Raw genomic sequence first — 25,868 nt, 5'->3', positions numbered from 1 at the left:
CACTGGTTTAAGGTACTTTTAGACGTCGATGAGTCTTCATACAAAACTGTATTTCACAATGCTGAGTCCCATATTGTTTTGAATCTGAAATCTGATCTTAAGACAGTCGTTGAAGGGAATTTACAGAGGATCCGTTCATAAGACTTCATGCAAACTGGTTGTTCTTCCCACTGAAAGAAAAGTTGCTGGTTTTGCCAGCAGCTAATGTAAAAGAACGAGGAAGACCACAGATGTATGAATCACAATTATTACATAAATTTATTTCAAAGTTAAAGGTATCACATGTACAATAGTTAAGAACACTTTCAAAAACATCTCCCACCCATGTTTCTTCATTCACTCTGCTCATGTACACAGCCCAGCTACTCACAAAATAAAACTTCTATGAGCTCCAAAAACACAGCTCTCCCGTAACAACAGGGACTTTTAATGTGAAATTCGGTTGTAGACCAAGCAGAAAGGAGTGACAAAATAAAACACTACACATTTGAACAGGGCACTGATTTCAACAGGGTCTTCGATGAGGATCAATAGCACAGCTACGTTTACTATGACATCACCAAGAAATTGCATCAGATTTCTGCAACAAGGTTCAGCGAAACTACTTACAAACATCAAATTTTATGTAAATGCATGAATCGACGGATGTTACACTGGTTAGCAGACGTTAAACATAGCAGCAGGAATACAGGATTGAAAACATGTTTATAAAAGATTTATTATAAAACATGCATTTGTCAAAGAAGGCTGAAGGATTTCTATTTTATTACACTAGTTCTTTTCTCCTGTGGTGAGAGCAGTTAGTTCCAAGTTGTATATTAGCTTTTGGATTGAAAACACCCACCATCTACAGACTTAACTTCTCAGGACCGCAGACAGTTATCCAGCCATGAAAAGTGGCACCAACCAACATCTGGATGTTTTACTCTGAAAGCCATTTTGGCTTATAAAACTGTAAGTCCGCTTTAGACTGATGGGACGTCATCTGACAGGTTGCATAAAGAGTCAGAGAATGTTATTAAATATCTACTTGAAGGTTTTGCTTTTATCTCCCATTTATTAGTCTTGGCCATCAATTTTTTCAATTGCAAATTCTCTGGTGACTTTGCACTTCTGCAAACTAGACCGCAGGCGGATTGAATTCTGCTTTTTGGAAACGTTATTTAAGAATCTTCATTCAAGATTGTGCAAAAAGAAAAGACTGAATTCACTTAAATCTCTCGGGCTGCCTGCAGACTATAAAAAAGTGCCCAGCTTTTATTACACGTCTGCAGAGGACTTTCTCCCAACCAAGTCCTTAGATGGATCACACTTGATGATATACAAACAACAACAAATTAGAGAAAAAAGGTGATCAAATTTGAGGGCTCGTCACAGTGTTTTTTTGTTGTTTTCTTTTTTCCCCTCCTTGATCAGTAACTCCTGCTTACGCTGCAGTTTTAACTGAGAACAACATGGCGGTCGAACACTGATTTCCGCTGCTCCTGGACCTGCCTCCTCCAGCGCTGCTGGGCGTGTTCCACTTTGTTCAGCATGTTGGGTCGAGAGTGTGAACGAGACAGCACGTTGTGAGCGTTGGCAAAAGGCTGCTGGTCCTGAAAACACAGAGAGGACAAAAATGTGATGAACTGAAAAGGTCAGATATGATCTTTTCATTCAATTACATCTTACTTGTGCTTTTATACATGTGCTTTTACTGCAGCTACATTTTTAAGTTAATTTGAAAACATTTTAAATATTTTTGTTATTTTCAAATCTGTTGGCTACGTAGATTTAACTCGTTTTTTAAATGCTATGTGAATAAAGTTGTTATAATCAGAGAAACCATATCATTTAAAAAAATGGTCATAATAACAAAGGATTTGAATAATCACTGACACAAAAGACAGAAAAGTGTACATTTATCTTAGTAGCTTTTTCTTGCATGAGAATGATCAGTTGTGTATCCCCTGTGTATTAAAGATTGACTAAACATTACCAGCCCACCCTTTCCTCTGTAATTAATGTAACAGCAGCAGTTCCGGTTTAATTGGTTTTTCTGGAAATTTGTCTCCTTCTGTTTGGGTCTAAGATATAATACAGGAGCAAGGTACTGTAGTAAGTATTTTCTAAAAATTTTGATAACCCCCACAGATAAATTAGATAATAATTCTGTTTCTCTGTTTTTACACCATGAAAGGGGGACCAACCAACAGCTTTCCACTATGATGCTGACCACTGTAAAACGTCTGGTGCTGATTTCTGCATGGTCACATTTTAGTTTTTTTAAGCGAGACCTATCATGTAACACTTCCTCTTGCTTGAACTCTGCCAGTGAAAACAGACTCAGCGCGGCTGCTCAGTTCTCTACCCTCAGGCAAAGGCTGTCAATGACTCCCTTTCTTTAATATACAAACCTGTCTGAATACTGCGTCATGCTCAATCAAATCAAACAGCTTGCTTACTCTTTAATGGTGCTTTTTATATGAAATAATTAGGAATGGAATTCAGGATGTGGTTGAGGCAAGAAATCAGACTTTGTTTGCAAGTGCTTCAGTTGCAGGATTTATCTAAAACCCCAGTTTCCTTCATGTTTTTCAGTAACAAATTTCCTTTTGTATTCCTGACTACATATGGACAAGTACCAGCACTATGATCAAACACTTGAGCTGAACTCTACTAGTTTTATATCTTTTTGGTAAATAGTTGTACAAGACTATTCAAACTGACACCACAGCCTATGAAAGGTCTGTTACAGTAACTGTACTCAATTTCAGTCAAAAAAGGATTTCTGTTACAATGACTAGAAGAAGAAGATACCATCCCACTGCACTGCTGCCACACCCATACTGCCCCTGTCTCGGGTTTGTATCATGCCCATGATCTTACAACCACGATTCCAGCAGAAATGTTTCATCTTTTCGTCCCCAAGCTGTCATTTTTGTGATATTTTAGAAAATAGTAGTACATAAAAACATGTCTAGTGTACTGTGAATAGAAAATGGACACAGCTGCCTGCACCTACAGTTGTTTTGTCAGTGACTGTGGTTACTGGATCCTCTAGTGAGCCTTCCTATAACATAAAAATCTATGGGGTGAGAAAACATTTTTCAAAACTCCACATCACTCCCCTCAAGATGTCTCTTATTACTCAGTATTGCTTGAAGTAGCTGTAACACTTACATAAAAACTGAAGTTAATTTACTGGAACTGAAAAGCTGCGGCAAATAAATGAATGTTATTTGACATTTCCATGTTTATTCCAATTTTTGTCTTGCCCCCACACACACGCACATGCACACGCACAGACACAGGGGTCTGGAAATTGTTTGCAAGAACACATGACCTTGTATCTAGAAATGGGTGAATTCCACGTAATGTGATGCGCAGAGGGAAGTTATTTTAACACATACATATAAAACTTGAGTGCAAAGGGTGGGGCAGAACCATGATCATCTTAAAAGAAATAAAGTACTTTCTCAGTTGCATTGCTGCAACTTGATGAGGAACACATACCCCGACATCGTCATCGTTTTGGATGAGCTGCGAGTGTCCGAACAGACGCCTCTTTAATATGGGCTCCAGGAGAGTCAGGTAGACCATGTAGAGCAGCAGCAGTCCCAAAATGGAGAGGTAAATTATGATGGTAAACTGAAGAAACACAGTGATCCTTTATTAGTGTGGCTTCTTTTCACACATTATTTGAGAAAACAAAGGGATTTAAGAAACAAGTTGTCAGTAATTTGAATACATTTCGAAATACTATTTGGACAAGTGACAAATCAACAACCGCCCACACTCTGACGCACACACTTCAGTGTCAAGTCACCTTAATGGTTCGCGAGCTCCTCTCTTCATATTTACATTCACAGCGTAAACAGTACGCCTCCACATCGTTTCCATTCACAGGCATTGGCTCAACTACATGGAGACAGTTACTGAAAAACAAGAGTTTAACATTAGCAGGATTGAAGAACGCAGGAAATGAACATTTAGGGAACTGTAGTGACAGAAATGGAACATACCAGTCTTTGAGAGAAACATTTTGTTTGTAGATTTGCCCTTCGACTTCTCTGTATGGTGGGCAGATGCATTTGCAGCGGATGTCTTCAGATTTCTGTAACAGAAAGACCATTTTTAACACATCCCGCTAGAGAAATACTCACACACAGCACATGTAATAGTTTAATCTGGCCAATAAGTTCATGTTTTTATTTTTTTTCCTTCTTTTTCTGCTGTATTGTCTTTGCTGACCTCATATTTTAACATGTGCTATTTACAAGATGGTTCTCACCAAAACTACTAATATTATTATGATCGTTACTATCATCATCATTATTTTTATCATAAGCTCTAGTTATAGCATCCAGTGGTGGAATGTAATATATATATATTATAATATATGACCCTAATCCTAAAGTTATCAAATAAATGTAGTGAAGTAAAAAGTATAATATTTGCTCCTGAGCTGTGACAGAGACACAGCAGTACTGGAGGCATGGCAAGGCGATCGAATTTGTTATTCAAAGGCTTTAACCAGAGCCAGGCCATAAACCAATGATATAAATCATCACTTTCATACATGGTTAGAAGTATACAGTATGTTATACAGCATACTTTTTATGTTTGTTCTTGCGCTGTTATTGGATCAGTACTCGGTATCAGTATGTATCGGCACATCAGAACATCTCTATTAAAATCTAACTTTGCCAGCTGCATCATGGCAGTACATACCCATTTATAAAAATCTGATAAATCCTTATGTCATTCTGAAATAGGCCACTCTGCATAATGAGTACTTTAAATAAAGTAAATGAATGACCTTTACTTGTTACAGTGTTGCTACACAGCATTACAGTACATGTACTTATGAAGAGAATCTAGAATACTTTAATTACAGTACATTACTTTTAGTTTTGATAAGTCAGACATATTGTATCACACTTTACATCTGTTTTACATCGCTGGCACATCAACCAAATCCAGGCCACCTTTCAGTATCGTGCCACATTGCACCAATAACCAATACTGATTGATTAGTGATCATGTTAGCTAATGTTACAGTGTGCACACATGAGCCAGTTCGAGCTACATCAAGCTAAAATAAACATAATCACATTCAACAGCTCGTTGATACATTTAAACAAGTGATTTCCTGGATACATTGATGTTGACAGCCATAAGCTCAAGCTCATATTTAGCACCATTAGCATCACGTTAGGGACTTTTTCACAGGTCATGTGTTAGCTCAGGGTGTCAGGCGTTATTCTAACCTTGCTAATGAAACACTGAACAGTCAACAGTAGACACATCATCGATCTTGAAGGGAGATTTAAAGACAAATGTTTATGTCCTCTCGTTCACTAACACCACTTCCTCACTGTGTGATGCTAACCCCCTGAAGCTAACGTTAGCCTTACCTTTGCTGTAGCTTGGCTGAACAGCACAAAACAAGCCACGGAGAAAACCTCGAGCAGAAACACGGTCTTCATGTTCAGTCTGAGTCAGATGTTCGGCTTCTGGAGAACAGCCGTTCTTGTTCTTGTTTCATGAAATAAACCACCGGACAACTGGCAGCGTTAGCCAACAGCTAATAGCTAGCAGCCTCTGCTTCCTGGCAGCTGACTGCTAAGTTTCAGGGTGCGGTGGGTCTGGTCACAGGAACACACCGATTATCTGAGCTCGAAGACGCACTGAGCGGTGACACGTTGGACAAAACGCCACGTGTGATCGATCTGCTGGTGATTGATTGGGTGTTCAGATCTACCATTCATCAATCGATCCGTTGGTTTGGATGAATCCTGAGGAAACACTATCAAACCCACTCAAGCGCTGGCACACCCCGCTCCTGCTGGTGAGTATCTGGAGGTAAAACAAGCGCACCCTGTGTGTGTGTGTGTGTGTGTGTGTGTGTGTGTGTGTGTGTGTGTGTGTGTGTGTGTGTGTGTGTGTGTGTGTGTGTGTGTGTGTGTGTGTGTGTGTGTGTGTGTGTGTGTGTGTGTGTGTGAGTTTCTATGACCTACATGTAGTTAACCTGATCAGCTACATTAACAGTCCTTACTACATGTTAATGTGATTTATCCAGTACTTTACAGTATAAAACACTGAAAGGTGCCATTCTCCATCCTGTTGAGGAGCCTACTTTCACTTTTATTATTTATTATTTAAGGGATTGCAGCTCAGGTTTACGCTTGATACATTCTGAATTTCTAATTGTGATCTATGGGAGCAGGTTAGTTCACACAGAAGCAGGTGTGACTGTAGCTGCCGGGGACAGACAGACTTGACTTAACTTGATTGTTGTATCCCAATAAGATGCAGGAGCCAATTGCTTAAAGCAGGGGAGTGGGGCTTCTCGAGGGAAAGAGTAATAAATGTTTTTCATTCTCTGGTTATGCTTGTACTTGTGCAAGCTGTTTTTCTAAACCAGTTTTTTGTTTTGTACACAATATTCCAGTGTCTTACATCTCTACCGCCAGAATAACACTTTTCTGGAGCGGATGCCAGGTCAATATAAAAACGATGAGGATTTTATTTTCACTTTTTAGGATCAATCCCCTCCATGGATACATGTGTCGTGTGTGTGTGTGTGTGTGTGTGTGTGTGTGTGTGTGTGTGTGTGTGTGTGTGTGTGTGTGTGTGTGTGTGTGTGGTGTGTTGCAAACAATTTAAAAGTTCTGTTTTGTTCTAGAAAAAAAGTGAGAGGGAGGAATGATAACATAAAATAAGTTTCCTATCTTTATTTACAGCATATTAGATGTACAAAACCATAGAAAATATACATACACGTATCATCTAAGACAGGTGAATAGCTCAGTTCTATTTTACAGGATGCCTTGTTTTTTTCATGGTCTCTGACCTTCTGCAGAGTGAGCGGTTGTCTTTGGTTGCTAGTTCATAATACAAAATGTACTGACAGGTACTGGCGAGGCAGCTGATGTCTCATAAATGCATAAAAGCCACTGTTATTTTTTATATTTTTTTTGGGAAAACCAAAAAAAAAAAGCCACAAGCAGTTGCAGCAATGCTATACTGTCCAAATGTATGTAGTTGCTACATTACATTAGCGTTTCACCTAAAACTTTTTACATCATATACAAAAGATTCATCAGAATAATTGCTTTTGTGGTGCCACTACTTCTTTAGTGGCGCTAATTTCTCCATGAAAACGTTGTGCTATATTTGTTTCTGTCATTTTGCAGGATTTCGTCTCTACCTGTGAAAGTAGCCTAAGTTAAAACTATAGATACATTGGCTGACATTCATCTGTTTAGCTACCATATTTGTTTTTTAATCACAATGTTCATAATCACAAGTCTCATAATGATGGGTTGTAGAATATTTAGCAATATTCAGATACAGACTTGCAGTTTGTAAATCATGAGAAGTGACTTCAAAATCTAAAAGAGGGTATAAAGTAATTTACAATTTTCAAAAACATGTTTCCAAATTTCCAAACAAAGGGAAGAGACCCCGATTTCTGAGGAATCCTCATTTAGATCTATGTTCCCTCTAAAAGCTCCAGTTATGAATCAACTTGCTTGTCTTGTCTACTTCCAACTCAGGATCATTTTTAATGGAATGTGTTGTCCCCTCATCCCTCCAGGTGAAAACAGGCAACTTCAGAATACTGTGTTTTGGGGCCAGTTGGAAAAAAGCAGATACTGTGGCCGGTATTTAATCTATAACCCAGACACATGGTGAGGACGCTTCTTAGGGGCGAAGGAATCTCAGGACTTTGGAACGCAGGAAGCGGATGAAGGATTTAGGGAACATCTCTCTTGATTCTTGAGCTGTGTAGTTGAAGAAGTTCTGTGGGTGAGCGAGCACATCGAACAACGCCTTCATGAGCTTCTTGTCCTGAGGAGAAGATGTAGTTCATTAATATCATGTAATATATGAAGAGACACGGCCAATACAGCAGCAGCAGCAGCCTGTAGTCCTACATGTCTCCAAAAGAGGGTGCTACATGTTCACTGGATCCAAATACAGGGTTGACAGATACACACCCGGGAGTGAAGGTAATAATTCTGGAACCTAGGTTAATAGCTTTATTAAATCTTGTTACTTTCACTGTAGCCAAAATCAAACCATCTGTGTTTTCCTAACCTATGAAGCTTATTCACACCTTTGTCCTCTCACACCTGGACTAGTGCAAAGTGTAAAGTTTTATTATTTTTACCAATTGACCTAAATTAAAATCTAAATATTTTTATACTTGATCGCACGTCCAACAGATTTGATATTTCTTCTGACTCTCTTCATTATAAATGACAAAATTCCTTTCTAACTTTAGAACAAAAATAGACACAACACAAACATGATACTCTTTCATAAAAGGTGCCAACTCTCGATACCTTGAGAATTTCCTGGTGATTCTCTGAAGCATATAATCTTCCATCTCTCACAATGTCTTCTATTAACTCCTGGTAGTCCTCTGAAACAAATAAATTCAACAAACAGCTCATTAATGTGACGCATCTTAACAGATTTTAGTGAGAGACAGAGGCGGCAAACATCCCATCTACACAACATCACATTTCATTTTACCATCGTATGTCACATATGGGACCTGGAAGCCTTTCCCGCTGTTTCCCTCATTGGACCTGAACTGTATCCAAAGCCTCTTGGAGCGGGAGGTGAAGGCGATGGGACGTTCATACGTCTGACAAGTCTCGTAGGTCGTCACAGAGTTGGACAGAGCTGTGAGGTAAAGATGTCAGCACAAAGGACAGAATCTGTGATCAGCATACTGTAATACAAAAGGTAGAATTTTATGGAAAGTTCAAACTCACAGCTCTTTCTCATTACTAAGTAGTCTCCACACTCATCCTCAATCGGCAGGAAGATTTCTGGGACGACTATAAGGATCCTACGTTTGGGCGGCGGGTTGATGGTCCAAGTGCATTCGATGTTGGCCGGATAGTTCCCAGGGTAGTTGGGCGACTCGATGTAGCCGGTAAAGTCTCCCAACTGTCCCCCACATTGTCGGTCTGTGAAAAAAATGTACACATGTCAAATAAAGTTGATTTTTATTCTTGTTACAGCAATTTACCTCAAACTGCTGCTGTATTTTTTACGTGTGCATGCTTCAGGAGAGTTACTGTACACAGACATACATACTTTTGCATTGCATGATGTTGGTGGAGCCATCAAAGTCGGTGGTGGTATTTCCAGGGCAGGCCACACAGTAGTTCTGACCAAACTCCGCCTGATACGTGCCCATTGGACAGCGGATGCAGCGGTGTGTGCTGGTGTTGTAGTAATGTCCTGGAGAGCACTGGACTGCAGGAGCCAAACACAGCGACATGAGGCTGTTAGTTTATATACCGTCCTAATATCCATGCTTATGTTTGCGTCTCTAAAATCAGTGCTCTTAATCATTTTAATTAGAAAAATAAAGAAGTTAGTAAAAAACTTTTCCCCTTGTTCTTGAAACACTGACACATACAAAGTGAGGTTGTTTTAAATGAACTTGATAACAAATCAGCAGCAGGGGGCAGCAGAGTTTCACTCAAATAGATCCATAAACTCAGCAACCATAAGACACTAATGTGAAGTGAAGTAAAAGAAGAGTCTTATGTAATAAACCTGACAGGTCTTCATAAACGTTCACAGCTAAAAATGGACCATCTCATCCCTCCACTAATGTTTAGCCATGAAAAAGGATACTGGCACATAACTCAGCCAAGGCCCTCTACCCAACAGGCCCCATAAATGAGCCTGATTCCACCGAGTTTTAATGGAAATCTGTTCAGTTGTTTTTGTGTAATCTAGCCTACACAAAAACCAACCTTGAAAACTTAAAGACAAAACTGAACTGGAATTGATCCAATCACAAGTGGACAGCTCATAGAACGTCAGTTCACTCCTGGGGTTAAGAGTGTGTCATTACTTGAGTCTTGAGTAACCACCTGTGATCTGATTTCTCTTTATATGCAAATAAACATGTACTGTCTGTCATTTCTGTTTGCAAAGACCAAATGCAATATTGTTTTTAGTCAGTCTGACTATGATGAGAGTGAGGGGGAGTGTTGATGCAGATAAATCAATATATGGGAAACACTGACGAGAGAAACAATATTTTCATTTCATTGTGAAACTGTAGCAGGTCAGAGGACGTCAGCTGAGTAGGCGTTTCCTCAATGTGGCCCAGACACATTTGTGTTCACACGGCTAAAAAATGCATCCTTGACCCTGCATCAACACTTTAGACACAGATGACTCTCTCACCTTTGGTCTCACACTCCTGAAAGGTGACTGCACCGCTGCGCTTGGTGACCAGATTCCCTCCACAGGGGAAGCAGGTGGTGCGGCCCACCTCCGGCTGGTACGTCCCCAGTGGACAGGGCAGGCAGGGGATGAAGCCGTCATGAGAGTATTGACCTGGGGAACACTGACCTGAATGCACACAAACAAATTTGGTCAATAGTTAGACACACAATGTTCAGAACTACACCACGTGGATGAGTTTGATTTCAAAACCTTAAAAATGTGGTATATGAGGAAAACTGCCGGCTTCATTAAGATTAGAGCCAGTGACAAAGCTAAAGCAAAGGCTAATGGAACGCCTCTCACACACTGTGTCTTCAGGGGCACTAATAAAACTAGGTGCCAGTGGGAGTCTGCTGATAGCTCTTCTTGTTTAGTCTGTCAGAGGAGATGGGATCAGGGGCTTAGCCTCGTAGCGATAACAGCACGGGAGGAGACCAAAACATGGTGGCTCCTTCAGCTTTTTATTCAGCCGACTTCATGTTTTGAATTCAAATCCATCTTTCAAATCTGAGCTCCAGCGTCTTTGACTTTACACAGAGCAGAACATCTGCCAGAGGAAGATCTGTATCACGGCACAATCACTTCCTGTGTGGCTCATAATCACAAAGCACTTGTTTACATTTTGTGCCTTTCTTGCTTCTACAGTTTTATTTGTTAAAGATGTTGTATCATGTTTTGCTTTGGCTCATGGATTTGTGTCATTGCTAACTTCTTTCTTTTCTTAAGGGCTATTCAATTTACACTATTGTCACTACAAACTAGAGGAAACACTAAATGTCAAATTTCAAGATATATTTTTGAAAAAAATAACTTTTGCTACGTTCTGTAGCGGAATAGTTTGATGTTTGCTCTGTGAGATTTGAGCAGTGGTGGACGAAGTACCATATTAACTTTTCTACTTGAGTAAAAGTGAGTACTTTTAAATATACTTTAAGTATCAAAAGTAAAAGTAATATCCCCTAGTAAAAGCCTATTCCCTAATAATGCAACAGTCTTCTACATCATTATGACCATCAGAGTCTCGGCGGAGGCGATGGTGTCTCTGCTACTGCAGGCGCGCTTTGCTCTCATAGAAGGAGGCGGGGTCTAGGTTTACCTGCCCACTCCCATTGGATCAATGGATCAATTCCCCTCGAATTATTAATTACTTTAAAAAAAAATTAAAACGATGCAAGCATGAAACACGATGCTTTGTAAAAATGTTGTGGAGAAGAAAGTACAGATATTAGCTGATAGACCACTTTGAGGTACAATAAGTTTCATGTATTAATTCTATAGATGAAGACAAACCAGTTTATCCATACAATAAAATCATGTTAGTTACTGCTTCCTTCTGCTGAACACTGACTTACCCGCACACTCCGACATGTTTCGAGCACCGACCACCTTCGACACTTCTCTTCCCTCAGGTCCAGGACAAACCTCACAGGACGTCCGTCCCTCCTCACCCTGGTACGTCCCCGCAGGACACAACACACACCTTCCCTGGTCTGCGTCGTAATAAGTACCCACACTGCACCTCACTGACAGACAACACAGGAAAGATGGATTAAAGGTGATTACTTCAATCACTTAGTTGTAGCACACACACGCGCGCACACAAAGAGAATTGAAGTTAGGTTTGCAATGTTTGTGGTTGTTGGTCATATCCCGTCGGTGACAGTCGGGTCTTAGTGCTGTGGTGAGCCATGTTTCTAAATAATTAAACTCATCATTATTCTCTCAGAAAGAATACTGTCATCACTAATCTAATTATTTAAGGACTGTGAAATCAAAGATTCTCCTCAGAAACCAAAACAAACAATTAAAGCCTCTCATAACAGCCGGCGTGTGTGAACGTGTACTTTACATCACTTTAGGAGAGATCAGTGTCAGCCGGTGTTGGACTAATCACATCATAAGAGGGGAGACAGACGGCGTGAAAATCAGACATGAATCAACAAATACAGCGGTGTGGCCCCTCGCTACACAAAATCAAACAGCCCTAACCACGCTGCACATTTACACTGTAAATACAGCGGCTCAATTGCACGACAAGACTATTAAAGTAAAGTAACCCGGACTTCATCAGCTGCCTCTTAAGTGTAACCAAACAGAACTGTGTACCTACTTGAACTGGATAAACACAATGAAGAGCAGCCACTTTATTATTCACCACCGTTAACACATTAAAGACATGATCTGATCCGTTGACAGTTTGGAGGGATCTGCTTGCATTAATGAATACTACACACATCATTGGCCTAGATGTGGTTAAGCTGAGGTGCAGGAAACTCAGCACATTGCTTTGGGAAGGAAGCAGTTCAGCTTAGTGGAGTTTTAAATGCTCTTGATAGGTGTCAAAAGAGAAATACTTATAAATTCTCAGGATTAGGACTATGGGTATGCTTGCCGATCTGTTTGGAATCAGTTGCTTTTTGTCTTATAAGATTATAAGTGCAATGATTGCTCTTCTTTTGGTCTTTGTCAGCAAAGACCGTAAACAAATGTGTACAGAAACATTTGTGCGCAAAACCTCAGCCTTAACCTGAGGAAATGCTTTTTGCAAACCAGCCTACTACAACCAAACAAAATGACTGAGACAAAAGAGCAGCGGCGCTCTCCACTGCTGCCTTTGTCTCCTACATCTGACACATCAACATAGGACATGACGGTGCATCGGGGGGAACTTTTAATACCATAAGCACCGTACGCACCCTCGCCTCAAACACAGAAACAAATCAAAGAGAGGATTTCCTTTTTATCTCACCAAAGTGTAAAGGCTTGATTACAGGGACTAAATCACAGTTTTGCTTTGGTTCCTCCCATTCAGAGTAATGTCTGTAATTAATTTGAGAAATACTGCGTCTGTCTACGAGGGCCTTAAGAACTTGACTTGAAAACAGAAGCTGATCTCACACCAACAATAAATCAATGAAGTCCCAGGTCTTTAGCATAAAATGCGTTGTGGCCTTTAAGCTGCCTGTAAATAGAGAATCCACCATCTCAACACACGAATGCTTTATGTCGATCCAGCTTAGCAAATAGTTAGATTTTCCCTCTAAAGCAAGAAAATGTAATTCTCTCAAGAGCGGTCCATTTTTCGGAGCCCATTGTTTATTCTAAAAGACCACGAGGAGCCATCATCGCATTGTCCCCTAACAGCTTTTATTTGACAGAGAGAAGCAGTGAGAGAAGAGAGAGAGTGAGAGTGAAAGAGAAAAAAACCTTGAAGCCTTTCAAATGCAAAGAACGCTTCTATAGAGTCCTCGAATTGATGGCCCCAAAGAGGTTTAAAAGACCTTTCACCTCTATTCAAGTCCCCAGTCTTTGCCTACTTGATGACATAGGAAAACACTACGGTATCACAGTGGTTAGAAGCTGAACCCAATAAAAGGGGTCAGGTTTCTGAATCCCCCCATTCGGGTTGGCCCAATCACTGCTCGCGCCCATCAAGTGGAGGCCCAAACAGCTGATGCTAATTGATTCCCATGGTGTGGCTGAAGTCAATTCTCTTCAGCAGTTTAGTTGCCGGGGGTCATGCAAAGTGGCCCCAGCTGGGGGGCAGGGGGGACGCAGCACTCAAACTGCCAGCTTGAATCAACAGCACTTCCTAAACATCTTCAATGTTAAAACAAATACGCAAACAAGTCGACTACTGCGATCAAATGGACGCAAACATGTGGACGTGCGACATTCAGGCCATCTCTGGATCCGGATCTCAACTGCTACAGTTCGCTCGTTTTCCTTTTCATATAAACACTACATATTCTGATGTAGGTACATGCAGTGTTGAGATTAACAAAAATAACTGAACAACAAAATATTTATATAAGCAGTAAGCTTTATCATATGTTTCATAATAAATATAAACTTCATCTAAACCGAGTCGATGTCCTGGAGTAAAAACAGATGTGAACAGGAGCCTGAACATATCACATCACTGATTCAAAGGAGAAAAATGCCGAAAATGTGAAAGTATATTTTCTCCAAATGCACAGGGAAGGCTATGGTGTCGTCTCTCGGAAGGGCAGTGAGAACAAGCCCCAAATGGGGTTTTCAATGGAATGGGCACTGAAAAGGACTAAACTGCGCTCCAAGCTAAGCCAGAGCTCGAGGTGGGGGAGGAGGGGGAAAATATAGCTCCTTTAAAGAGCTGGAGGTTAAGAAGAATGCCTTTCAGCCCCCCCGCCTCCTCTCCCAAATTACATGTCTACACCCCTGCCACGGCCAATAGACTGCTTAATGTTGACCTGAAAGCGTAGCGGGGAGTTAAGGAATCAAGACACTTAAGACCTGTGTTACTGAGAGATATAATGCACAAGGGCAGTTCAGGTTAAAATCACATCAGCGCAGCCAATCAGCAGCAGAAACTTGATGTTAATGTTGAGCCCCCCCCAAAAAAGAAATAAAAACAAACCGCTGTTACAGGGAGATGCTGATGATGTGTAAAGCTTCAGGCCTGTTTTGGTTTCCAATTAACGTGCAAAGAACAATAACACGTCCACCAGCCACGTTCAGTTCAGAAGGAGGGAAACAAAAATCAGACTTGAAAAGTGTGTGTGGAGTTTATGAAATATCTGCATCTACATCGGGTTCTTGAACACTGGTAGTAGACGGGCATGTGTCGAACACAGCGCACATGAGTAAATATTTAGACATCTCGACGGAAGAAAGGCACCGGTTTCCTCTCACTGATATTGAGAGGCTGTGCGGTTGCCAGAAAACTTTCTGTGAGGCCCGAAACTAGGGGCACACGCTCCTGACGGCCAGAAAAAACACATGCCAGCCCTCAGTGCTCTAATGCTGACAGTGTGTGGTCGTATTTAATGAACATTTTCTCCATCACGACATGTATATAAAAACCCAACCCGAGAGGCAGCAACCACTGGGGGGGGGGGGTGCCTGTGGCCCCACGTTAGGCTCTTATCCGAGGGAGATGCTGGGAGATCTCACAGCGCAGAGGACCAACAACAGTTTCTCTGTTCTTGCACACGAGCTCGCTCTGCCCTCCAACCAGCTCATTACAGCATGTCTGCTAACCAAAAATGGAACTCATCTGGCCAACACCTGCTCCGAATCCAATCATTAAACCAGCCTGTCTAAATATATCTTGCTGGCATGGACCATTTCAATTACTTAAAGTCGTGACTGTGAGTCGACTGTGTGCGTCGGGCCAACCCACAGTCGTCGCTGCCTTTTTAGGTGCAACACAAGTGGTTGGTTCTATGCTTTCCAGAGATGAAAAGAACACTGGCTGAATGCTGCATGTCCCAAACTCTATCTCGTGCTGCATTGACTGACAAAGGGAACTAAAGGTAAACGGACAAACCAGACTCACCACATTTCCTGCCCATCAGCACCTGTCCGCCCACACAATGTCCCGTCAGTTCCACTGGCTGCTCCAGATTCTTGGAGAGCTCGTAGTCGGACCCGGCGAAGTGGAGATGGAACTGTTCCCGGTTGATGGACTTCCTCAGCGTCCTGATGGTCTTCCTGAGCCTCTTCTCCGAGCGTCGGCGCACGCAGCTCAGGTCGCAGCTCTCTGCTGAGAGAGGCACTTGATCCCACAACTGTTTCCAGCACAAAATGTCATCTCACACACACCTAAAGTAAACTGTGAATTCATGCCTGGATGACCACGTGCTTACTCAGGCATGCACATATAAAAAACACTCCAAGTCAGGGGAGGAACACTCTTGGCTACCATTCATAGAGAAATCAAGAAAAATAATACAAGAACCCCTCTGACCCTATGCCCCAAATCCAGAGCCCACCACCACCAGATCCACGTCAAAACAGGAGATACTTCAACAGTTTGGTTTGATTAGTAACGAACAGACAGCGGCGAAAGACAGAGGTGGAGAATGAGGAACAGAGGTCACAGAGCAGGCAAGAAGGGCAGCGAGACCAACCAACCTGTTACCTCCTCTAGGTTCACATCCAGCTCAAACTCAGCTGTAATCGAGGAGCTGTCCTCCTCGCCAGCTTTCCTGCCGTGGCGGCTGCGTGTCCGCAGCCCAGACGAGGTGCAGCGCAGGCTCACGTAGCTGAACTGGACATTTTCAGTGAAGAGGAACCTGCTATCTGTGGACACAGGAAACAACCACCCCCCCACAACCATGCCACAGCCAGCAGAGCCACAAAGACAACACACACACACACACACACAAATGCACAACTGTTAAAGAAATTCCCAGGTTGAATTACTATATGAATTTTAAAAAGGTCTTGCAAATAGTTATCTGGTCCAAGGACGTTATGTTTTCCCCCCTGTCCATTTATTGGTTGTTTTATGTTTTTTTGCAAACAGGATTATGAAAAACTACTTGATGGATTATTACGAAACTTGGAAATATGTGTTTATAGTTCAGAAAAGAACCCATTAGATGTTAGTACCAATCTGGATTAGTGGGCAGATCCAGGAATTTTTTCTTGATGAAAAGAATTCTGTTTTAGGGACCGATATTTATGCATGTGTGCAATTTGGTGCAGATCAAAAAAAAAAATCAGGATCTCGGGAACTTAAATGTGGTTTCATGGACTGTTGGGCCTTGGTGGAGGTATGTGCTCTACTGAGTACTATTCTAGCTTGGTCATTTTTTTGTCATGTACGCAGACTGGGAAGTGGCTTTGATAATTTCCTTTATTTGAAACAATTATGTGCACTTTCAGCAACTGTGATGCATGTAAGAAATCCATCCTAATCACTTTGGAGAGGCAAAATAACCCTCCAATCAGAACTCCCTTTGATTGATAGCTGGGTCAGAGCTAACTGAAAGGCATGCTACGGCTAATTACATCCTCCACTGTCACTGCCATTCAAAGTGCTGCGCTGAGACGTTCAAGACACTTAAAACCACATCACTTTAGCCACAAATTTCTCTCACATTTGCCTTTGGGTTGTTTTGGTTTACAGCCTTTCAGGTCTGCTTTATCTTCCGAAGATTGTGGCTTGAGATGCTGACAGTTCTCAGTAAACCCAAAATGTTCTCTAACCAACACCACGAAGAGGCTGAAACTTAAAAGCCTGTCGATCTGTATCCTGTGTTGTGTGTGGATGTTTTGGGATGGTTGTGTGGCAACCTCTGTACCTGAATGTGCAGCGTTTAAGCTCTCCTTTAGTTTCTCCTGGCTTCGTTTTAAGTTGCACTTCCCCGTGCCTGACTTAAAAGTGGCTGTGGTCTTAATGCGTGGAACTCCGGCCACTTCTGGACCTGGAACAGAAACAAATCTTGTTATTTTCATCTACTTTTATATCAACTGATGACAAAAAAGCCTGTGTTGTTTCCTGAGTTACGGTTTTGTGCGGCAGAGCGGAAAGATCGATGTAAATCTGTGATGTTTTGTACTTGCCCAAGCAATACAAGCCACTGTTGTTCTTTTGTGCGTCAGCCAAGCAGGGCAAAGGCATTCCACAGGTCACCGTGTAGGAATCCTCCGTCCCTAAAAGTTAGGGCCACAAAAGGCGAGTGAGAGAGCAAACAGGAAGCATGTAGGAACACGAAACTCATCTCTCTGCAGACTGATGCTGACGACCGTTCACAGAAGTAGATGTAGACCAGCTTAACTTACTAATTATGTTTCCATTAGCATGATTTAACATCACTTTGCTAGAACACATCTGCACCAGGAGAACCCTGACCTATTCTGTGCTGTTTGGGCCAAAAATGTAATGATGCACTTGACTGAGGAGAGTCACATGATATCATCTGAGGTTATTCTTCTTATTATTCCCTATGCAAACTATATAGGAGCCTCAGTGTTTGCTAGACTGTCAGAATTCCATTGACATCCATTCATCCCTGTTTGAAGCTAACATGAGAACCAAAGATACAGACACAACCAAAAATGCAACTGCAGTTTGTACAAACCGCATGAAACTCTTTCCTGTGCAGAGCTCATCTCCTAGATAACAAGTTAGAAATCACACAAACTCATTGTGGCCTGGCTAAATGTGGTGATCTGATTCAACCAACTCACCACTGGTGATGTGAACTTGGGACTGGCAGGTCAGGAAGCAGCGGTCCCCCCCCTCCTGCTTACTACAGTTCAAGGTGGGTTTAGAGGGGGGTTTGGCAGGTGGTAAACCCTCAGCCTCTAGATAGAAACCATAACAAAACTCGAGGGTAAAGAAGAAAACTTCATTGTAGCAACGAGGACGAGGCACGGCCCAACGTCCTGACAGCGCCGACAGCACTGTTGCACTTTGGATGTTTTACTCAAAACACAAGAAAAATAAAGTGACGGAGAATTGAAGAAGAAAAAAAGAGAGCAGAATTCAAAGTATCTCCTGTTTTTGTCCCCCAGGTTTTAGTGCAGAATGTCACACAGATTTTTATCACGTTTGTTCCAGAGACAGAACAGCAGCACTCAACAGATGCACCAGCTTACCAATGCAGTCCTTTTTGTTCCAGTGCAGCTTATAGCCAGGATGGCAAAAGCATTCAAATCCACCCATGGTGTTCTCACAACCCTGCTCGCAACCGCCATTGTTCACACTGCATTCATTTATATCTGAGGGGAAAAGAAGGAAAATCATTACTGTGATTACAGGCTCCGTTTCACAACAACACATCAGTGAGCAAGTACTCACATTTGTATGCTTTTTAGCATTTGTGTGTTACACTCAAGTTGTTATGTATAACTCCCTCCGCCTAACAGGGTCTCACCTCCGCAGTGGGCCAGTCCATACATGGTGAAGCCTTTGTTGCACAGACACTGAAAACCACCGGGGGAGTTCACACACGTGTGATCACATGTCCGCTCAAAAAAACACTCATCTATATCTGTAATCAGAATCAGACAGATGACATAATAGCAGGGCAGCCAGTTGCAATCTTCATCAGGAGGGATTTCCCACCCACAGACACACATAAGCATTTGATCCTGCATTTTCCCACTGAGAGAAATGTGACGTGTACAGGGTGCTACACAAATAAAACACAGCTGGAATTTGATTTGCAGATAAAAAGAAGGTAGTAAATCATTGAGACACCTTAATGTACTTACACATGCATCAGATAAGCCTCATTTAAGACATAAATTCGAATCCAAAGGTAAACGAAGCAGTAGCCACATTACCGCACTCAGAGCGTATACCTCCACCAAGACCCAACAGTCCACATGTGAAAATACATTTAAATTCACTAGGTCTGGATTGTTATTTAACTTGCACACACTCATAAACACCAGTCTCCTAAACATGCCTGATTTTTTCAGCAAGATCCATAAATTGTTCTCTGATTAATCAACAAAAATGTAGAAAGATGATGTTTATACAAAGTAACCTTGGAGTAAGACCCGCCCACATATAATAAGAGATCAAGACTTAAAAAAATAAAATGATTAAAATGAAATTATAAATTTGTGAGCAATGGATGTCTCAGACATCTTATGTCATGATTCTATCTGTTTTATGCAAAAACATTTAGTTCCAGCTGATCTTAATTGACTTGTGCAGAGTTTGAGGTAAACAGACAGGAGGAGTCAGATTTGATTTCTACCTTGACAGGAACGCTCATCTGTGAGCAGCTTGAAGCCTTTCCTGCAGTTGCACTCGAAGCTGCCGATGGTGTTCCTGCAGAAGTGATCGCAGCCGCCGTTGTGAAGTTCGCACTCGTCAATATCTGTGGAAAACAAGGCGATATCCTGACACCAACACTCAAACAACACTTCCAAAATCACAAAGCTGAACTGCAGCAGCACCAAGACACTCGTGATCTCTTCTTTTTTTTGGGGACTGCCAGTCTGACCTTTGCATGTTTTTCCATCCGGCTGCAGGGTGAAGCCGACGGGGCAGCTGCAGCGCACGCCGGTGGATGTGTCTTTACAGGTGCAGTCACACCCCCCATTGTTCACGGCGCAGGTTTCTGAAAGTGCAACACACAGCATGAGGGTATGTGAAAAATGCTGCGTTATTTCCATATGTCACGTTAGCAAAACAGAACCTCGATCGAAAAACACCTGAGAATCAATCAGCGGAACACAACAAATATACAGTTGCTTCTCATGACTGTTTAATGCTGTTTAACACATTAATAAATGCTGGTGGAAACAGCCGAATGAGGCTCTAATGCCTGGTTTGTATAGTGAACAGCAAAGGAAACACATATATAGGTTAGGTACACATCTTAGCTCATCCTCATAACACGTATTATCTATAACACAGGAGAAGACTCCCAGAGCTGGTGCCAAAGATATAATGTTTTTCACGTGTGGACTCTCCCAGAATCACACAACTGATAAATACTAACTATACAAGACGAGTTTCACACGCTGCCCTTCCCCAAATGGAAGGAAAATGTGAAATGTACCACACTGTCACAAATGCATGTTTTTCAGGGTGGAAGCTGGGGGCGAGAAAGCAACCGCATAGTCATTTCACAGTTTGCTCAAAACGGCTGAGGAATGCCTGGGGTTTACTAGACGTTACTCCTCTCTCCTGTTTGACACCCCTCAGTGGTTCCTGGCAGCTCAATGCATCGTCACATTAAAAAGAAAGTCAAGCCTCTGAATGTAGGAGGGTGCAATCGTTACCCATCAGCAGTCTACGTTTGACCCGTTTGTCCACCTCAGCGAAGGACGTGGCGTTATGGTCCGAGGGCTCGGTGGTGGCTTCATCACGCTCTGCGACACAGAAAATCAACTATTATTGCTATGATTGATAAATTCAAAATCACTACATTTAAAGAAAACTGGAATGGCTCTCAGTAGAGCACAGACCTCCGCCATGGCTCAATTGTCCCCTTAGATTTAATCAAATTACACAAACTCATAGACATCAATTTCCTAAACATTCCATGAATTATTACTTCCACCACGGAGGCTATGTTTTCTTCTGGGTTTGTTTATTTATCCGTCTGTCTGTTCATTTAGCAGGATTACAAAAAAACTACTGGACACATTATCGCAGAGATCTCGCAGATCCGGGGGCGGATCCAGGATCCTGGATCTACTGAATCCAAATGTGATTTCATAAGGGGACTGTTGGGCCGTGGCGGAGATATGCGCTCTCACAAAACACCCTCTCGCAATGTTAAGGAAAGTGAAAAAAGAAATCCTGAAAGTGCCTCTGATCAGGATCCAAAACAAAATCTATTTGCTTCTTCCTCTGGTTGTGCTCCACCCTTTCATTAAGTTTCAAGGAAATGGGTTTAGTACTTTTTGTGTAATCCGTCCAACAAACAAGCATAGATGAGGTAACAAGACAAACACAGTGACTTCTCTGTTGACCTCCGCTCTGGCTGTTTGTGTCGGTCACCGCTCAGTAAGCAGATGCATGTTTACACTCGAGATATTCAGCTTGTAGTGGCTTGGCGCGTGTCAGACAACACAGCACATCAGTAATGTGAATCTGGAGACAACATTGCACTGATATGCCCGGACCTCACACACACTGCTGCTGGAGGGAGAGATATTACCCAATATCTGACAGCCGATCCTTATCCTTCACAACCGCTGTGTGGGAAAAGGTACAGTGCATAACAAGGAGAGCTGACAGAGGGAGATAGTTCCAGCTACTGTGTTTTCATTCAGTCATCAAGATAGTCTCTGAATGACTAAAGAAGCAAAGTGTGAGCTGTTCCTGGAATATTCACTCCCTGGGCTCAGGTCGAGTTCAACTTTATTTACTATCGAATTTCATTTATCAGAAACAAGAAGCCAAAACATGAATCAAAGCTTTCATCAGCTTTCTGTTTCTGTTTGATCCACTCATCAACTTTCCCCCCAGATTTCAACCACATTTTATCTTGCTCAGAATTTCATTTGCTGAGGAAGATGGTGGGATGTGGAAGAAGTGGACCTTAAGTTAAGAATGTCTATTTTTTACCACAACACAATATCATCACCGTTATATTGAAACTGGGGCGTGGTCATCGGGCACTGGTCCCAGCGGAAATATGATTTGCCCTTGAAGATACTTACCAACAATACTAAGAAAAAATATGACAATTTGTTAAGAGTTTTTAACAAGGAACAATATAAAAAAATATTCAACGATGCGTGTCTTTGAGCTAACAGTAAACAAGGAATGACTTAAATGTGCACCTTACTGAATCAGAAATGGTACATGGATGATGGACATGTACAATCCATGTAAAATGTGGCCCCTTTAGGATTTAGAAAAATCCTAGATCCGCCACTGAACTGAAGTATTCTAGATATTTTGTGCACTCTCACAAAAACAATCCCGTAAATTCAGTCTATTTAGTACCTTTGGAAACTTTCTGCTCTCTTTAGAATTTGTGATAGGGTTGTGCAAGTTTAAACAATGTTTAGTTGCACAGCATGAGTTGAATCAACTCAGTTTGATTAAAGACAATATGGATACATCATCAGACAGATTAAGATATGATGCTTTCAAAGGGAAGTTTTGAAAATGGAAGATTGTTTGACGAGTGATGAACAGCACGCTTACCTACACATGACCTCTTGTCGGGCTGCAGGGTGTACCTGATGTGACACTTGCATATGGGGCCGTTCTCTGTGTCCTCGCAGGTGTGCTGGCAACCTCCATTGCCATGGTTACAAGTCACTGCGGGGTCAACAACATGCAAGCGTGAGCCAAAATTATCAGCACACCATTTGAAGCCAACTGCGCATGTGTGTGTGTGTGTGTGCACCAAGTTAGCCTCATGCCACCGAGCACGTACAGGTGCAGCCCTTCTGATTCCTCGCCAGCTCGAACCCTGGGCGACACTCACAGGCCACGCCTCCTTTGGGCGTCTCTTTGCAGATGTGGGCACAGCCGTGCTCCTTATTCATACAGTTGAGGCCCTCTGTGAAGAGAACGAGGGAGAGGGCACACAATGAAACTCTCCTACAGTGACTGACCAGCTCCACACAATGGCACACATAGTGAGAGATTAGTCCGCCGTCCTCAAAGACACTGATTGTTCTCAGGCTTTACACAATTCAAAAACATCCACCCAGTGTTATTTAACATTTCGTCACATCTAGAGAGAACATTTGAATTCTGCAAGTAAACAAAAAGATGTTCAAAAAAGTATTCCCTGCAAGCAAAGCTCTGCAAACTCATCTGGAGTCTACAACATACTCAACGATGCTCTGAGCAGAAAACTGAGATTATGAAAACGCCATTTATACAGATGAGTCACAGCTGAGTGGATAGGTCCACAGGATTTAAAAGGGATGTCAAGACTCGATGAAGTGGAAAGTGCCTGCATTTAAGTTGACTTCAGTCGAGGAGACAAAACAAAGGCACTGCAGACAAATCTGCGACACAGACCACATAGACCCGAGTGTTGCAGTTATTAACTTATTTTGTTCTCCGGGACTCTGAGATCCTTTTTCCCACAGCATGTTGCTGCTGTGGATAAAAGCTCAGTGAAGGGAGCCAGCTTGAACCTGTCACCCCTCATTGTGCTGTCAGTCTGAAGATTTGTATGTGAGCATTAGAGAAATTGCTTTTCCCCTTTTTTTCTTTGCTTACGACAATTAGCACATGCAAGCATCCAGAAACAATCCTTGAACCCTCTTTTATAAATGAATTAGACACTGATTTTTTTTTATTTTGTTTTTGAGTGCCAGAAACCATCTTTAAGTTGTGTTTGTCAGGCTCACAGATGCTCACATAACAAGTGTGCATGTGAGTACACTCACCCACAGAGCGGTGGATGCATGTGTGCTGGTTGTCGCTGAGGAAGAAGCCGTCCTTGCAGCGACACTCGTAGCTGCCCATGGTGTTGACACAAGTGTGCTGGCAGCCACCGTTGTTGAACTTGCACTCATCTACATCTACAGCACAGAGGATTGGTCACATGGATTCACAGGGTTTGTGGGAGAAACTTCACAACCGGCAGCCCACACAGACATGAACGCCATCACAAAAGCTTATTTACTCAGTGGTCTCTGGCCGTTCTTACCTAGGCAGTTGTGTCCATCATGTGCCAAATTGAATCCGTCGTAGCAAGTGCAACGATAATTTCCTGGGATGTTGGTGCACTCGTGTACACAGCCACCATTGTACTCCAGGTCGCACTCATCGGTGTCTGCAAAGTAACAGCACACACACAGGAGTGTTCACCCATTGATTCAAAGTCAAAATGTTTGTCTTTGCACAAACAGTAAGAGTGTCAATGAGAGGATGTGTGGTGTAAGAATAAGGGGAATAATTATCCCTAAACAACATCACAGCAGAATAAACATTGTGATGTGAAAACATGTTACAGTGTCTACACGTCCAATCCAGTGATCCCTCTTTGTGGCTGAGGGATGTGGTGACCAGATAAGAATGTTTATCCAACAGCAGACACATTACCTTCACAGTGTTTTCCATCTCCTCTGAATCCTGCTTTACACGTGCACTTGTAGGAGCCTTGAGTGGTCTGACAAATAGCATCAATGTGACAGCCATCACTTCCCTCTGCACATGGATCTGATGAAATCCACAAGGGTCTTAATAATCACCACAAACACATTCAAACAATCATTCACATTGTGGGACTTTTATCATGCGGGCACTTGGTTTGGTCTGTTTGTGACAGCATACAAAAATCTGATTTAACTGAAAAACACAACTACAAAACTCCCTATTACTTCTACTAATAATAGTATGAAGTCTACAGCAGGGAATTTAAAAGGTCCTGGGTAAACAACCCTGCAAGTTAATGAGTTACACACAAAACAGAACCTGTCTGAAAACGTATTTGTGTAAGGAGGACGTAAATTCCCATAGCGACACTTTACGCAGCAACACGCTGGGAAACTAAAAGAAAAAGTCCGCAGTGGAGAAACACAACAAGAGCGCGCTCCTCAAAGCGTGCGTAAAGTAGCACGACTGCAAAACACCACACACACACACACACACACATGCACTCACACACACTCACTACAGTCCCACCTCGAATCTCTGTTAGCGCAGCGCTCTGGAGGCTGTGTACCAAGAGCAGAAACAGACAGGAGTCCCTCGCAGCCCGAACAGGTCCCATGGTGATATGATCCAAGTGGAGGCGTCTGCTCAGGCGGGCGCGTACGCACTGAAGCCGTGAGCGAGCGTCCGCCTCATTTTCATTCTAGCCTGTCAATCTGCTCACAAGGGGCTTTTGAAAAGAGAAAGGAGTGTGTGTATGTGTGTATGTGTATGTGTGTGTGTGTGTGTGTGTGTGTGTGTGTGTGTGTGTGTGTGTGTGTGTGTGTGTGTGTGTTTAAAAGAGAGCGAGAATGAGAGCGTGCGCGCGCGTACACGTAAAAAAAAGGAGACCGCTGCGTCAAGTCAATTAAATCGCCGGTGCTGAACCGGAAGCGTCGTGATGATGATGAAAAGGTTATGAGATCAGAGCGCTGGAAGGGAATTTTATTTTGAAATCCTAAACCGGAAATCCTATTATTGCGCCAACGTGATCGAGTGTGTCTTAAAACTGTGACTAACATACACACTTTATACACACAGTACATACTCATTACGTGCACACAGTACATACTCTCAGTACATACACACAATACATACTCTCAATACATACACAGTACATACTCACAGTACATACTCTTAATACATACACAGTACATACTCACAGTACATACACACAATACATACTCTCAATACATACACAGTACATACTCAGAGTACATACACACAATACATACTCTCAATACATACACAGTACATACTC

General features: G+C 42.2%; 2 protein-coding genes across 5 annotated transcripts; both read right to left on the bottom strand.

The window, feature by feature from the left end:
• Window positions 1–233: 233 nt before the first annotated feature.
• tmem9b (TMEM9 domain family, member B) lies at window positions 234–5,877 on the bottom strand. The gene is made up of 5 exons (XM_020098966.2): window positions 5,400–5,877; window positions 4,005–4,096; window positions 3,809–3,917; window positions 3,496–3,630; window positions 234–1,595 (listed from the first exon to the last, which is right to left on the bottom strand). Exons 1-5 carry the CDS (start codon window positions 5,469–5,471, stop codon window positions 1,440–1,442), a joined length of 564 nt encoding a protein of 187 aa, XP_019954525.1. The 5' UTR covers window positions 5,472–5,877; the 3' UTR covers window positions 234–1,439.
• Window positions 5,878–6,694: 817 nt separating this feature from the next.
• On the bottom strand, window positions 6,695–25,421 carry scube2 (signal peptide, CUB domain, EGF-like 2). Of its 4 annotated transcripts, none has more exons than XM_069524261.1 (23): window positions 25,100–25,421; window positions 24,518–24,634; window positions 24,123–24,248; window positions 23,860–23,994; window positions 22,890–23,015; window positions 22,655–22,771; window positions 20,773–20,862; window positions 19,989–20,105; window positions 19,740–19,862; window positions 18,906–19,022; window positions 18,628–18,750; window positions 18,217–18,333; window positions 17,590–17,679; window positions 17,328–17,450; window positions 16,153–16,320; window positions 15,575–15,781; window positions 11,607–11,777; window positions 10,213–10,380; window positions 9,103–9,264; window positions 8,775–8,972; window positions 8,530–8,682; window positions 8,337–8,416; window positions 6,695–7,839 (listed from the first exon to the last, which is right to left on the bottom strand). In XM_069524261.1, the coding sequence occupies exons 1-23, from the start codon at window positions 25,185–25,187 to the stop codon at window positions 7,693–7,695; spliced, it is 3,063 nt and encodes a 1,020-aa protein (XP_069380362.1). In that variant the 5' UTR covers window positions 25,188–25,421; the 3' UTR covers window positions 6,695–7,692. The 4 variants fall into 4 exon arrangements, with proteins under 4 accessions (XP_069380362.1, XP_069380367.1, XP_069380372.1 ...); XM_069524266.1 differs by having other exon boundaries at window positions 15,575–15,778; XM_069524271.1 differs by lacking the exons at window positions 16,153–16,320; window positions 17,328–17,450; window positions 17,590–17,679; window positions 18,217–18,333.
• Window positions 25,422–25,868: the final 447 nt, after the last annotated feature.

This window comes from Paralichthys olivaceus, chromosome 1, assembly GCF_024713975.1.
Source record: "Paralichthys olivaceus isolate ysfri-2021 chromosome 1, ASM2471397v2, whole genome shotgun sequence".
NCBI classification, from domain to species: domain Eukaryota; kingdom Metazoa; phylum Chordata; class Actinopteri; order Pleuronectiformes; family Paralichthyidae; genus Paralichthys; species Paralichthys olivaceus.
This window is presented reverse-complemented; position numbering and strand designations above follow the sequence as displayed.